General features: G+C 42.8%; 1 protein-coding gene across 1 annotated transcript; it reads left to right on the top strand.

The window, feature by feature from the left end:
- The first annotated feature begins 9875 nt into the window (after nt 1-9875).
- On the top strand, nt 9876-14339 carry LOC119316887 (NAP1-related protein 2). Its single transcript, XM_037591270.1, has 10 exons — nt 9876-10124; nt 11647-11769; nt 11870-11920; nt 11997-12068; nt 12323-12436; nt 12517-12575; nt 13552-13612; nt 13757-13813; nt 13894-13932; nt 14033-14339. The coding sequence occupies exons 1-10, from the start codon at nt 9993-9995 to the stop codon at nt 14078-14080; spliced, it is 756 nt and encodes a 251-aa protein (XP_037447167.1). The 5' UTR covers nt 9876-9992; the 3' UTR covers nt 14081-14339.
- The last annotated feature ends 580 nt before the right edge of the window (nt 14340-14919 follow it).

Below are 14919 nucleotides of genomic sequence, written 5' to 3'. Positions count from 1 at the left end.
GGGCATATTTCCTTCAGTCTCCCACTTGCACTAGAGTCAATAATCTAGTTCACATCGCCATGTGATTTAACATCAATAGTTCACATCACCATGTGATTAACACCCATAGTTCACATCGTCATGTGACCAACACCCAAAGGGTTTACTAGATTCAATAATCTAGTTCACATCGCTATGTGATTAACGCCCAAAGAGTACTAAGGTGTGATCATGTTTTGCTTGTGAGAGAAGTTTAGTCAACGGGTCTGCCACATTCAGATCCGTAAGTATTTTGAAAATTTCTATCTCAACAATGCTCTGCACTAAGCTACTCTAGCTAATTGCTCCCACTTTCAATATGTATCTAGATTGAGACTTTGAGTCATCTGGATCAGTGTCAAAACTTGCATCGGCGTAACCTTTTACGACGAACCTTTTGTCACCTCCATAATCGAGAAACATATCCTTATTCCTCTAAGGATAATTTTGACCAATGTCCAGTGATCTACTCGTAGATCACTATTGTACTCCCTTGCCAAACTCAGGGCAGGGTATACAATAGGTCTGGTACACAACATGGCATACTTTATAGAACCTATGGCTGAGGCATAGGGAATGGCTTTCATTCTCTCTCTATCTTCTGCCGTGGTCGGGTTTTGAGTCTTACTCAACTTCACACCTTTGTAACACAAGCAAGAACTCCTTCTTTGACTGTTCCATCTTGAACTATTTCAAAATCTTATCAAGGTATGTACTCATTGAAAAACTTATCAAGCGTCTTGATCTATCTCTATAGATCTTGATGCTCAATATGTAAGCAGCTTCACCGAGGTCTTTCTTTGAAAAAACTCATTTCAAACATTCCTTTATGCTTTGCAGAATAATTCTACATTATCTCCGATCAACAATATGTCATTCACATATACTTATCAGAAATGTTGTAGTGCTCCCACTCACTTTCTTGTAAATACAGGCTTCACCGCAAGTCTGTATAAAACTATATGCTTTGATCAACTTATCAAAGCGTATATTCCAACTCCGAGATGCTTGCACCAGTCCATAGATGGATCACTGGAGCTTGCATATTTTGTTAGCACCTTTAGGATTGACAAAACCTTCTGGTTGCATCATATACAACTCTTCTTTAATAAATCCATTAAGGAATGCATTTTTGTTTATCCATTTGCCAGATTTCATAAAATGCGGCAATTGCTAACATGATTCGGACAGACTTAAGCATAGATACGAGTGAGAAACTCTCATCATAGTCAACACCTTGAACTTGTCGAAAACCTTTTTGCGACAATTCTAGCTTTGTAGATAGTAACACTACTATCAGCGTCCGTCTTCCTCTTAAAGATCCATTTAATCTCAATGGCTCGCTGATTAATGGGCAAGTCAATCAAAGTCCATACTTTGTTCTCATACATGGATCTCATCTCAGATTTCATGGCCTCAAGCCATTTTGCGGAATCTGGGCTCATCATCGCTTTCTCATAGTTTGTAGGCTCGTCATGGTCAAGTAACATGACCTCCAGAACAGGATTATCGTACCACTCTTGTGCGGATCTTACTCTAGTTTACCTACGATGTTCGGTAGTAACTTGATTTGAAGTTATATGATCATCATCATTAGCTTCCTCACTAATTGGTGTAGTATTCACAGGAACAGATTTCTATGATGAACTACTTTCCAATAAGGGAGCAGGTACAGTTACCTCATCAAGTTCTACTTTCCTCCCACTCACTTCTTTCAAGAGAAACTCCTTCTCTAGAAAGGATCCATTCTCAGTAATGAATATCTTGCCTTCGGATTTGTGATAGAAGGTGTACCCAAAATTTTCTTTTGGGTATCCTATGAAGATTTACTTCTTCGATTCGGGTTCGAGCTTATCATGTTGAAACTTTTTCACATAAGCATCATAGTCCCAAACTTTAAGAAATGACATCTTAGGTTTCTCGCCAAACCACAATTCATACGGTGTCGTCTCAACGGATTTAGATGGTGCCCTATTTAACGTGAATGTAGTTGTTTTTAATGCATAACCCCAAAACGATAGTGGAAACCGGTAAGAGACATCATAGATCGCACCATATCTAATAAAGCACGGTTACGACATTCAGACACATCATTACATTGTGGTGTTCTAGGTGGCGTGAGTAGTGAAACTATTTCACATTGTTTTAACTGAAGGCCAAACTCGTAACTCAAATATTTTACTTTTGCGATCATATCGTAGAAACTTTTATTTTTGTTACGATGATTCTCCACTTCACTCTGAAACTCTTTGAACTTTTCAAATATTTCAGACTTGTGTTTCATCAAGTAGATATACTCATATCTGCTCAAATCATCTGTGAAGATCAGAAAATAATGATACCTGTCGCGGGCCTCAATATTCATTGGACCACATATATCAGTATGTATGATTTCCAACAAATCTGTTGCTCGCTGCATTGTTCGGGAGAACGGAGTCTTAGTCATCTTGCCCATGAGGCATGGTTCGCAAGCATCAACTGATTCATAATCAAGTGATTCCAAAAGCCCATCAGCATGGATTTTCTTCACGCGCTTTACACCAATATGACCTAAACGGCAGTGCCACAAATAAGTTGCACTATCATTATTAACTTTGCATCTTTTGGCTTCAATATTATGAAAATGTGTATCACCACGATCGAGATCCAACAAACCATTTTCATTGGGTGTATGACCATAGAAGGTTTTATTCATGTAAATAGAACAACAATTATTCTCTAACTTACATGAATAATCGTATTGCAATAAACATGATCCAATCATATTTATGCTCAACGCAAACACCAAATAACATTTATTTAGGTTCAACACTAATCCCGAAAGTATAGGGAGTGTGCGATGATGATCATATCAATCTTGGAACCACTTCCAACACACATCGTCACTTCACCCTTAACTAGTCTCTGTTTATTTTGCAACTCCCATTTCGAGTTACCACTCTTAGCAACTGAACCATTATCAAATACCGAGGGGTTGCTATAAACACTAGTAAAGTACACATCAATAACATGTATATCAAATATAGCTTTGTTCACTTTGCCATCCTTCTTATCCACCAAATACTTGGGGTAGTTCCGCTTCTAGTGACCAGTCCCTTTGCAGTAGAAGCACTTAGGCCCCGTTCTGAAGCTCTCCAGGTTCAGGAAATCTACAATTCCAGCTTCGTGCGCCAGCGTCCAGCTTCCGTGAGGAGCTACGTGCGTTCGGGAGGCTCTAGCCAGCTTCTCATGCGCTGGCGCTGGGCTACAGGGCTGTTTAGAGCGAAAGGTGTGTACATGGGCTATTAGGGAACACATATGGTGACATGGGCTGCAGGCCCAATTCGGAGTGAAGGATGTGGATGACCCTGATGCACCCACCTCTACTGGCTGGTTCCTATGAGAGCTCGGAAGAAAAGAAATCGGGACGCTCGCCGAACCGGTATGCAACTTAGCGGTGGCATTCCATGTAATTACATCGAACTCCCGCTTCTCGTTTTAGCAAAGCTGGCCAACCGCCGCTTCTCGTCTCCGCAAAAATTGCATGGGTGGATCCTCGTCTCCGAGAAGCTGGCTCCTAGAAGCTGGAGCGTTCGGGATCGATTCACGTAGGAATTCTAGGAAGCTGGCTCGTGGAGAGGATCCGAACGGGCCCTTAGTCTCAGGCTTAGGTCCAGACTTGGGTTTCTTCACTTGAGCAGCAACTTGTTTGCCGTTCTTCTTGAAGTTCCCCTTCTTCCCTTTGCCCTTTCTCTTGAAACTAGTGGTCTTGTCAACCATCAACACTTGATGTTTTTCTTGATTTCTACCTTCGCCGATTTTTACATCGCGAAGATCTTGGGAATTGTTTTCGTCATCCCTTGCATATTATAGTTCATCACTAAGTTCTGCTAACTTGGTGATGGTGACTAGAGAATTCTGTCAATCACTATTTTATCTGGAAGATTAACTCCCACTTGATTCAAGCGATTGTAGTACCCAGACAATCTGAGCACATGCTTACTGCTTGAGCTATTCTCCTCCATCTTTTAGCTATAGAACTTGTTGGAGACTTCATATCTCTCAACTCGGGTATTTGCTTGAAATATTAATTTCAACTCCTGGAACATCTCATATGGTCCATGACGCTCAAAACGTCTTTGAAATCCCGATTCTAAACTGTTAAGCATGGTGCACTAAACTATCAAGTAGTCATCATATTGAGCTAGCCAAACGTTCATAACGTCTGCATCTGCTCCTGCAATAGGTCAGTCACCTAGCGGTGCATCAAGGACATAATTCTTCTGTGCAGCAATGAGGATAAACCTCAGATCACAGACCCAGTCCGCATCATTGCTACTATCATCTTTCAACTTAGTTTTCTCTAGGAACACATATAAAACATAGGGAAGCAACAACGCGAGCTATTAATCTACAACATAGATATGCAAATACTATCAGGACTAAGTTCATGATAAATTGAAGTTCAGTTAATCATATTACTTAAGAACTCCCACTTAGAAAGACATCCCTCTAATCTTCTAAGTCATCACATGATCCAATTCAACTAAACCATGTCCGATCATCACGTGAGATGGAGTAGTTTCAATGGTGAACATCACTATGTTGATCATATCTACTATATGATTCACGCTCGACCTTTCGGTCTCAGTGTTCCGAGGCCATATCTGTTATATGCTAGGCTCGTCAAGTTTAACCTGAGTATTCTGCGTGTGCAACTGTTTTGCACCCGTTGTATTTGAACGTAGAGCCTATCACACCCGATCATCACGTGGTGTCTCAGCACGAAGAACTTTCGCAATGGTGCATACTCAAGGAGAACACTTGTACCTTGATAATTAGTGAGAGATCATCTTATAAAGCTACCGTCGAACTAAGCAAAATAAGATGTATAAAAGATAAACATCACATGCAATCAAAATATGTGACATGATATGGCCATCATCATCTTGTGCCTTTGATCTCCATCTCCAAAGCATTGTCGTGATTTCCATCGTCACCAGCATGACACCATGATCTCCATCATCTTGATCTATATCAATGTGTCGTCACATGGTCGTCTCGCCAACTATTGCTCTTGCAACTATTGCTATCGCATAGCGATAAAATAAAGCAATTATTTGGCGCTTGCATCTGATGCAATAAAGAGACAACCATAAGGCTTCTGCCAGTTGCCGATAACTTCAACAAAACATGATCATCTTATACAACAACTTATATCTCATCACATCTTGACCATATCACATCACAACATGCCCTGCAAAAACAAGTTAGACGTCCTCTACTTTGTTGTTGCAAGTTTTACGTGGCTGCTACGGGCTGAGCAAGAACCGTTCTTACCTACGCATCAAAACCACAACGATAGTTTGTCAAGTTAGTGTTGTTTTAACCTTCTCAAGGACCGAGCGTAGCCACACTCGGTTCAACTAAAGTTAGATAAACTGACACCCGCTAGTCACCTGTGTGCATAGCACGGCGGTAAAACCAGTCTCGCGTAAGCGTACGCGTAATGTCGGTCCGGGCCGCTTCATCCAACAATACCACCGAACCAAAGTGTGACATGCTGGTAAGCAGTATGACTTATATCGCTCACAACTCACTTGTGTTCTACTCGTGCATATTACATCAACGCATAAAACCTGGCTCGGATGCCATTGTTGGGGAACGTAGTAATTTCAAAAATTTCCTACGCACATGCAAGATCATGGTGATGCATAGCAACGAGAGAGGAGAGTGTTGTCTACGTACCCTCGTAGACTGACAACGGAAGCATTAGCACAACACGGTTGATGTAGTCGTACGTCCTCACGATCCGACCGATCAAGTACCGAACACATGGTACCTCCGAGTTTTGCACACGTTCAACTCGATGACGTCCCTCGAACTCCGATCCAGCCGAGTGTTGAGGGAGAGTTTCGTCAGCACGACGGCGTGGTGATGATGATGATGTTCTACCGATGCAGGGCTTCGCCTAAGCACCGCTACGATATGATCGAGGTGGATTATGGTGGAGGGGGGCACCACACACGGCTAAGAGATCAAGAGATCAATTGTTGTGTCTTCGGGGTGCCCCTGCCCCCGTATATAAAGGAGTGGAGGGGGCGGCCCTCTCTATGGCGCGCCCTGGGGGAGTCCTACTCCCACCGGGAGTAGGATTCCCTCTTTCCTAGTAGAACTAGGAGCCCTTCCAAGTACTAGGAGTAGGAGGGAAGGAAAGGGAAGGGAAAAGGAGAAGGAAGGAAGGGGGCTCCCCCCTCCCTAGTCCAATTCGGACCAGCCCATGGGGAGGGGTGCGGCCACCCTTTGAGGCCTTTCTCTCCTTTCCCGTATGGCCCATTAAGGCCCAATACGAATTCCCGTAACTCCCCGGTACTCCCGAAAATACCCGAATCATTCGGAACCTTTCCGATGTCCGAATATAGTCGTCCAATATATCGATCTTTATGTCTTGACCATTTCGAGACTCCTCGTCATGTCCCCGATCTCATCCGGGACTCCGAACTCCTTCGGTACATCAAAACACATAAACTCATAATATAACCGTCATCGAACTTTAAGCATGCGGACCCTACGGGTTCGAGAACTATGTAGACATGACCAAGACACGTCTCCGGTCAATAACCAATAGCGAAACCTGGATGCTCATATTGGCTCTTACATATTCTACGAAGATCTTTATCGGTCAAACCATATAACAACATACGTTGTTCCCTTTGTCATCGGTATGTTACTTGCCCGAGATTCGATCGTCGGTATCTCAATACCTAGTTCAATCTCGTTACCGGTAAGTCTCTTTACTCGTTCCGTAACACATCATCCCACAACTAACTCATTAGTTGCAATGCTTGCAAGGCTTATAGTGATGTGCATTACCGAGTGGGCCTAGAGATACCTCTCCGACAATTGGAGTGACAAATCCTAATCTCAAAATACGCCAACCCAACAAGTACCTTCGGAGACACCTGTAGAGCACCTTTATAATCACCCAGTTATGTTGTGACGTTTGGTAGCACACAAAGTGTTCCTCCGGTAAACGGGAGTTGCATAATCTCATAGTCATAGGAACATGTATAAGTCATGAAGAAAGCAATAGCAACAAACTAAATGATCAAGTGCTATGCTAAAGGAATGGGTCAAGTCAATCACATCATTCTCTAATGATGTGACCCCGTTAATCAAATGACAACCCATGTCTATGGCTAGGAAACTTAACCATCTTTGATTCAACGAGCTAGTCAAGTAGAGCCATACTAGTGACACTCTGTTTGTCTATGTATTCACACATGTGTTATGTTTCCGGCTAATACAATTCTAGCATGAATAATAAACATTTATCATGATATAAGGAAATAAATAACAACTTTATTATTGCCTCTAGGGCATATTTCCTTCAATTACAACTAGAAATGGATACTTGAGATATGTGGCCCCGGGATTGCTTTCTCGCAGGGAGTCGAGGAAGGATCTTTGGGCATTAATACCACAACATGCTTGTTATTTATAAATTGCTATTCTTTACTCTTCTACTTGCTGCAAGATGCTTGGAGCTGCTTGAAGATGCTAGTCTTCGATAGACTAGGCCTTCCCCTCTATTCTGGCATTTTGCAGTTCAGTCCACAGATACAACCCTTCCATTTGATACCAATGCATACTTAGTATAGATCTGATGCTTGCGAGTACCTTGGATGAGTACTCACGATTGCTTTGCTACCCCTTTCCCCCCTTCTTTCTTCTTTCTGGTTGATGCAACTAGATGGTGGATCCCTAGAGCCAGATGCCACCGCCGACGGATGCTACTACGTGGAGACCGCTGACGACCAAGAGTAGTTAGTAGGTCCCAGGCAGGAGGCCTTGCCTCTTAGATCATTGTTGCTTTTGTGATGGCCTTCTTAAGGCAGTCTTGTTTGAGGCCCCTGGCTTGTAATATGAAGCTTGTATAGTTTCAATTTCTGTCTAGAGTTGTGTTGTGATATCTTCCCATGAGTCCTTGATCTTGATCGTACACATTGTGTGTATGATTAGTGTATGGTTGAATCGGGGGCGTCACATTGTCCCGCAAGCTTGATGCCTCTGCTTCCCTCTTGATCATGTCCTTGACCTTCTTGTTTCCATCGGGCTTGTTCTTATTTCTTGGGCCATCACCATCATCATCATTATCATCCAACTTGGTGAGTGAACCTCTCTTTGGTGGGGATTCTTTTTCAATCAACTTCCACTTCTCACCATTTTGAAGAATTTCCCAACAATGCTCTAGTGTAAATGACTTGCGATTGAAAGCTTCCATATCCTTGTATCTTCCTTGTGCAATTTTGGGCTACAAAATGAAAACAATGTCAAAATATGTCACATGCAACCACTCGCATAATCATTTGCACTACTTGGGATGTGAAAACAAACTCACATAATCGGCTTCGATACCACTTGGAGGTGCATTGCGGACTTGCTCCAAGCAACCACTCCAACGGCTACAAATCAGCTTGATCACATCCCAACAACCTTGGAGTGTCATGTAGGTGCGTGCCATCCTCGAGGGATACTTTGCCATCATTCGGAAGAACTAGTCCTCTATCCTTTGCCAACGCCGCTTGGCAGTTTGGTCGGTGTCGGTGCACGCATCAAGAGACACAGATTCCCAAGCCTTTATCAAGATTTGATCTTCCAGTTGCGTGTAGTTCTTTGATCTCGTGCGTACTTTTGCTTGTGCTTGGTTGAACACCCCCTCCCAATCACCTCCACCTCATCTTCTTGCTCACCGTGACCGTGCACACCACCATCCATCTCATTGTAGCTGTAATCTCCGATCGGGGCTTGCTCAATGTCGACGGCGTTGTTGTCAAATATGTGCACAAACTCAGCAGTTGAATCATGCAAATCAGCGCTACAATTTCGCTCCACAGGTCACAAACAGTCGTAGTGGAGAAAAGTAAAAACAACTAAAAGAAAAAAAAGCAAAGTTTCATACGTTGCGCCCATTCCGTTAGAACACGTCGGGGGCGGCGGCAACAACGTTGTCAGTGGGCATCCTCGGGGGAGCTCTTAGGGTGGCGATCAGAGAAGGTGGTGGCGCGGTGCTCGCATGACCTTTTGTGGCCGCCTTCTTGTGTTCCACCCCCGCCACCTTGTGCATCTTCATCGGCGGGGCGGGGTGGGGACAACCTGCACCGGATTCACGACGGCGGGCGGGCATGCCTTCCCGGCGGCGGTTGCGGGAGAGTTGACGACGATGTTGCCCTGGCGCTTGCGGGGATGGGCGATGGAGGCTTGAACATCGACGGGCGCGACACGGTCAACGACGAGATCTGCTCGAGGGGCTGGCACGTCCATGACTTCCACAGTGACGGGCGACGGCTGGGACGAGTCCATGGCGACGCTACAGAGCCGGGGAAGGTGCTCCGGAACGGGCGGAGGAAGAACAATGGCGGTGGACGGAAGGAAAAGCGGGAACTGCTGCGTGAAAATGTCTCGCTAGCGATAAGGGTCACCTTGGGTCGGCCTCCCGCCCCGTGTTTCTAAAGGTTGAGGGAAAGAATTTGTTGCGCCCGAATTTGTTTTAAATGCCGCAGCCGATACATATCTGTTTGGGTCATTTTTTTTACGCAAAATTGTAAATTAGCGGTTATGTTACAATTTTGCGTGATACAAAAGATCTGCTAGAGATGCTCTTACACTTGCTCGTGTGTAAAAATGGCCCAAGCAGTTGTGTGGCCGAACCCAACAAGACAATACCCGCGCGCCCGATCCTTAGGGTTAGGGTTTTAGAAAACCCTGGCGTATGGACAAAACCACGCGAATCCAACGGCCCAGCCCACCCCAAATCGCCTCAATCCCCGACCCGACGCGTATCTCCGCGCCGTCTGCTATAAAATTCCCGCAGCTCCACATTGCCTCCCCCCGCAGCTGCCTCCCTTCTGCTCTACCCGCTTCTAACAAACGCACACGCTCCCTCTCGCTCTCGCGGCGCAGGTCGGAGGCTAAAACCCTAGAGACAGGCGACTATGACGGCGCCGGCGGACAAGGGGAAGAAGGCCAAGACCGACACCGACGTCGGCGAGGAGAACGAGCAGATCGACGGTGCCCTCGTCCTCTCCATCGAGAGGCTCCAGGAGATCCAGGACGAGCTCGAGAAGGTGAGCTGCCCCTCTCTGAGTTCTCGATCTATTTTGTTGCGTCGTCAGTGTTGGGGTGGATGCACAGCTGGATTTCTAAGTGGGTTTATTGGAGCGGGTGATTGCGTCGAATTCCGGAGTACGTAATTTAGTGGAGGGGTTGCTGATTACGGTTTGGTAGACTTCTCTGGTACTCGTTGCGTAGCTGTGCGGACTGGTAGTCGCAGCTGCGCGTGATTATTGCGGGCAGTACATGCTCAAAAGCTGTGATGTTGCCAATTTTGTCGTTCAAACCTATAGGAACCGACGAGTGTATTCTATCGCCTGATTCACGCGTAAACTTCTGGCAAGTGACAGTTTAAATTTTAGAGTATTTAAAGGTATGCCAAATTATTCAGGAGGTTTCATAGTGGACGTGCAATCCAAGGGTTTATGGGTAGGCGGTTTGAGGGTTTACATCAATCCAATAAACATTTTGAAATGCAAAAAACATCTAATGTATTATTCAAATTCAATTGCCTAACTCCTCTTTTGGTTCGTATGTCCTAACTTAGTCAGTAAGATAACTCTAATAACTTACTGGCGTCAAGTAGGTGTCAATTAGCAATTGAACTTCCGGGATGGAAGTGATTGCAGAAGTAAGTCTGGATTTTCATTTCTCCGCCCCATATTGGTTCCCGAGTGTGGTCTACCAGAACTGGATTTTAGACTGGCTACCACCCTCTGGCAAGGGAGCTGTTAGTAATGAGTTTGAATTGTTTTATCCAAATTTTGGATGTAAAGGTCAATTGTTACTGATAACTGGTTGAGTATAGATAGTGTGTATGTTGCTTTCCTTGATTTAGACATATCTAGACAAACACAAAGTGTCAATTTATGGTGCTTGCATTTTTGCTGTCTTGCTGCTATAGTATCTTGTCAAATACACCAAACAGAAAGATATCGACTGCGTTGTTTAGATGTTCTATTTGCTTCCCTGGCCAATTTTACTCACCAATTATTCCTTGACCAACTGTTATTCAATTTCGTCTGGTTGTTAGAAACATAGTATGCTCATATTGCCAACATTATATACAGCTTGTTCTATGATCTTCTGGGCTAGGTTATTGTATTCGGTTTCTGGCGTTAACCGGGTTGTTGCCACCAGGGCAATTAATCCCCATTATACCTATACGTACTTGACTGCAGTTTTTATTGGAGTAAAAATGAGAGTGGAAAATGAAAAAAGCATATCGTTCTGAGATATTGTGGAATTTGACTGAGTTAGACCTATAGTTTAACAGGAAGAATTGCTCAGATACCCGTGAGCCAGGCGCAGCATTGATATGATATCCCAAAGTGACTCCACTTTCACCTTCCATTTTTTATGGTCCTTCAAGTCCATTAGGAGATGTTGAGTTCATCCATACTTATTTTTATAACTGTTCCTAGTTTCTTTTGTGTTTTAAAGTTAAGCTGTAATGTAAAACCTTCTTTGTACCTGCTTTTTTTATGCCCAATGGGAAGTGGACAGGCTTATGTTAATTTCATCCATTGCTAACAGGTTAATGAAGAAGCAAGTGATAAGGTTTTGGAGGTTGAGCAGAAGTACAGTGAGATTCGCAGACCTGTCTATCTTCGGAGGTGTGACATCATCAAAACAATTCCAGACTTTTGGCTGACAGCGGTATGCAGACTGTTTATTACGCATGACAGCTTTGATGTTTGTTGCAGTTGCAAATCAACATGTTTACGTTCTTATGTATTTTGTTATGTGCTGCTTGCAGTTTCTAAGTCATCCTCTTCTCAGTGAGCTTTTGACTGAAGAGGATCAAAAGGTATTTTATTTCTTTGGTATGAAGCGGGTTTCTGTTTTATTTAAAATATTATGTAACATTTTATCTGTTATAATAGATGTTCAAGTACTTGGAATCTGTTGATGTTGATGATTCTAAAGATGTCAAGTCAGGCTACTCCATCACTCTTGTAAGTACCATTCCCTCTTGGGAATTGTGATGTCTTAATTGCATCACTTGTGTCTAGGGCGAAAGGAAGCAATAGAAACCAGATGCAACCGATAAAATGCTGTATTCCACAATGGCATAACCTATGCTTAATGGAGCTAGTGAAGAAAGGCGAATAATTGCCTTTTTCAGCCCGTTTCAAAGTCTATTGTTGATAAAGCGTTCAATCTTTCATCTTTATTATACTCATTATCTCCTTTTTGTTTTGAAATGCAGAACTTCTCTGAGAATCCGTACTTTGAAGACAGAAAGCTTACCAAGTCATATGCCTTTGCTGATGATGGAACAACCACAATAAATGCCACTTCCATTAAGTGGAAGGAGGGAATGGTGTTGTGTCCTCTCTCTTAAGTTATATATCTTAGCACTGACTTGGATGGAGAAAGTCTAATACTCTTATGTATATACAGGAAATTAATGGGAATGCCATTAAGAAGAAAGGAAGCAAGCGCCCATTGGTTGAAGAAAGGTTAGTTGCTTATCTTGCCATGATTGCTGCAGATGGATGGTGAAGTCAGTATTTGGTGCTATTCATTGGCACCATACTGTAGGATGTGTATTATGTTAAAATGGTGGTGAATGATTATTACTGTTGCTTATCACATGACTAAATAATCAAATATACAGTTTTTCATGCTGTGACGATGTTCATTCTATAGCAGTTTGTGAAAAGCTAGTGGAACTGGGTTACTTTGGACCTTCGCTACTGAATGGTCATTAGCAATTGTGCAAGGTCTTCGTGAAAGTAGGAAATATAGAATATTATTGAAGTCAAATTGATGCTTTAAAAGATTTAAGTGTATAAAAATGCTGCAAGCATTTTGCACGCATATATGTGTGACCTGATTTCTTTCACTCCTATGAGCTTTTTATGGCCCACATGCTCATCTTCATCTTTTCCTTGGCATAAATTATAACTAAGTGTAATTATCTTCCATTTCTATTTGTCCTGCTGCTTCAAGTATGCTTGTGCTAAGAGCCTGAGACAGCCTGAGACAGATTTCCTGTGGCACCAAAATAATGTCTAGCTTTGTTAAGTATGTGAACCTTGTATTATGTTGCTTCCCCCGTACCGAAATATAAGACGTCTTTCCAGTTTAAATTGAGCTGCAAAAACGTCTTATAATTTGGTACAGAAGTAGTATTATAGCCCCCTATACTCTTGTACTAGTGCCCTACTGTATTAAGTTGTTCCTTCTGCGGTCTTATATTGACAAACGCCTGGTGAATTTCATAGATGTTGGGTCATTTAGAAAATACCTCCTATCTTATTCTGCCATATTCATTATAATTTTTATGGCATGACCATCTAGAAAAATGCTCAGGTAGTATGCTGTTGAACAACATTTTTTTGTTGTGAACCTTGTTGCATGTCTCATTTGTGATTTCTGAGAGGTTGGTAGGCAAGATCTGAAAAAAAAGCTTATATACTGTTTTTCTTGCAGTTTCTTCACCTGGTTCACTGATACAGAGCACAAGAGCCTTGCTGATGGGGTGCAAGATGAGGTAACAGAATTATTATTTCACTTGTCTGGCCTTTGCTAGTAAACTTGTAGTGTTTATTTATCCTGATGATTTGGCAATTTGCGTTATGAGCTCTCTGGTCTTGCAGACGCGTATGGGATATCTTATGATTTTTTAACTGTGCAGGTGGCAGAGATCATCAAAGAAGATTTGTGGCCGAACCCATTGAAATATTTCAACAATGTCAGTATTATGTTTGATTTGGTGCATAATTTTATTTTATTTCCTTGTATGCCTGGCCCTTAAAAGATCTCTTGTTGCAGGAGGTTGAAGAGTTTGAAGGAGATGACGAGGATGAAGAGGTAAGCTCTGTCTTTGCAGTTCAGCAAAGCAACTAGTGTTGAGTTTTAGTATTGGCCATACTTACACGGGTAGCTTATCCCTCTCCTTTTATGTTTGCAGGGATCTGATGGGGAGGATGCTGAGGAGGATGAGGACGAGGAGAACTGAGGCCTTGGTTGGCTTTGGTGGGTCCTGATGAATCGTTGTCTGCAGAGGCTGTGGGTGTCTGAAGGGTGTAGTCATGTGACCCTTTCGAGACTGTTTTGTTTTGTGTTTGACTTAGCTGGAACTTAGCCTTAGGAGCTGTTGAATGCGTTATCGAGTACGTACTGTCGTATTTTCGACTTAAAGGAGACCTCTATATATCATAATCTGGCGATATCTATGACAACAATTTAACTTGCTGATGACTCTGGTCGTTGTTGCAGCAATATGGTGTGCTTTTCCGATCTACTAGATCATTGACGGCGTGCGTTGCCGTGCCTGTCTATTTTTCCGATAGAATGATAGTCATGTTCACTCATATATATTGGCAGGAAATATGTATGTTTATTTTATCCACCCCAGAAGAACATGCTGCTTATTTTCATAAGTGGCTATTTCTTCATGTTCATATCAGGATTGTTTCTACCAGCAAATCTAAAAGGAAAGGTTGCAAATCAGATTTATTTCAGATTATGTTCCTCAAATTGTGTTAACTGTTACAACTAATCCATGCTTTATAGCATAAGAAAGCATGTCTACATATGCAAGAACACGTCATTTATTTGCACATCAAACAAAAAAAATAATACAAATCAACACACATAAATAGCCAAAACAAGAATCCTGAGTATATGGGACTCGCCAAAGCTCCTCCAGTACATATAAGGTTTTATGAACTGCAGGTGGGGTGTAGAAAGCCCTTACTTGTAACGTTCCGGACACACCCGTCGGTGGTCTAGACTGGCCCTACAGATTAATACTAGTTTTTTCTGTGCACTTTGTCCTTACTCGTGCGCATCCGG

This window comes from Triticum dicoccoides, chromosome 6A, assembly GCF_002162155.2.
Source record: "Triticum dicoccoides isolate Atlit2015 ecotype Zavitan chromosome 6A, WEW_v2.0, whole genome shotgun sequence".
Classification (NCBI taxonomy): domain Eukaryota; kingdom Viridiplantae; phylum Streptophyta; class Magnoliopsida; order Poales; family Poaceae; genus Triticum; species Triticum dicoccoides.
The sequence above is the reverse complement of the archived record's forward strand: the minus strand, read 5'-3'. Positions and strand labels throughout refer to the sequence as shown.

Bases quoted from the DNA above. Each gene is read 5' to 3' on its own strand.
- LOC119316887 (XM_037591270.1), top strand. From the start codon at position 9,993: ATGACGGCGCCGGCGGACAAGGGGAAGAAGGCCAAGACCGACACCGAC. The intron at 10,125-11,646 runs GTGAGCTGCCCC...CATTGCTAACAG, and splicing joins TCCAGGACGAGCTCGAGAAG to GTTAATGAAGAAGCAAGTGA. The intron at 12,069-12,322 runs GTAAGTACCATT...TTTGAAATGCAG, and splicing joins CAGGCTACTCCATCACTCTT to AACTTCTCTGAGAATCCGTA.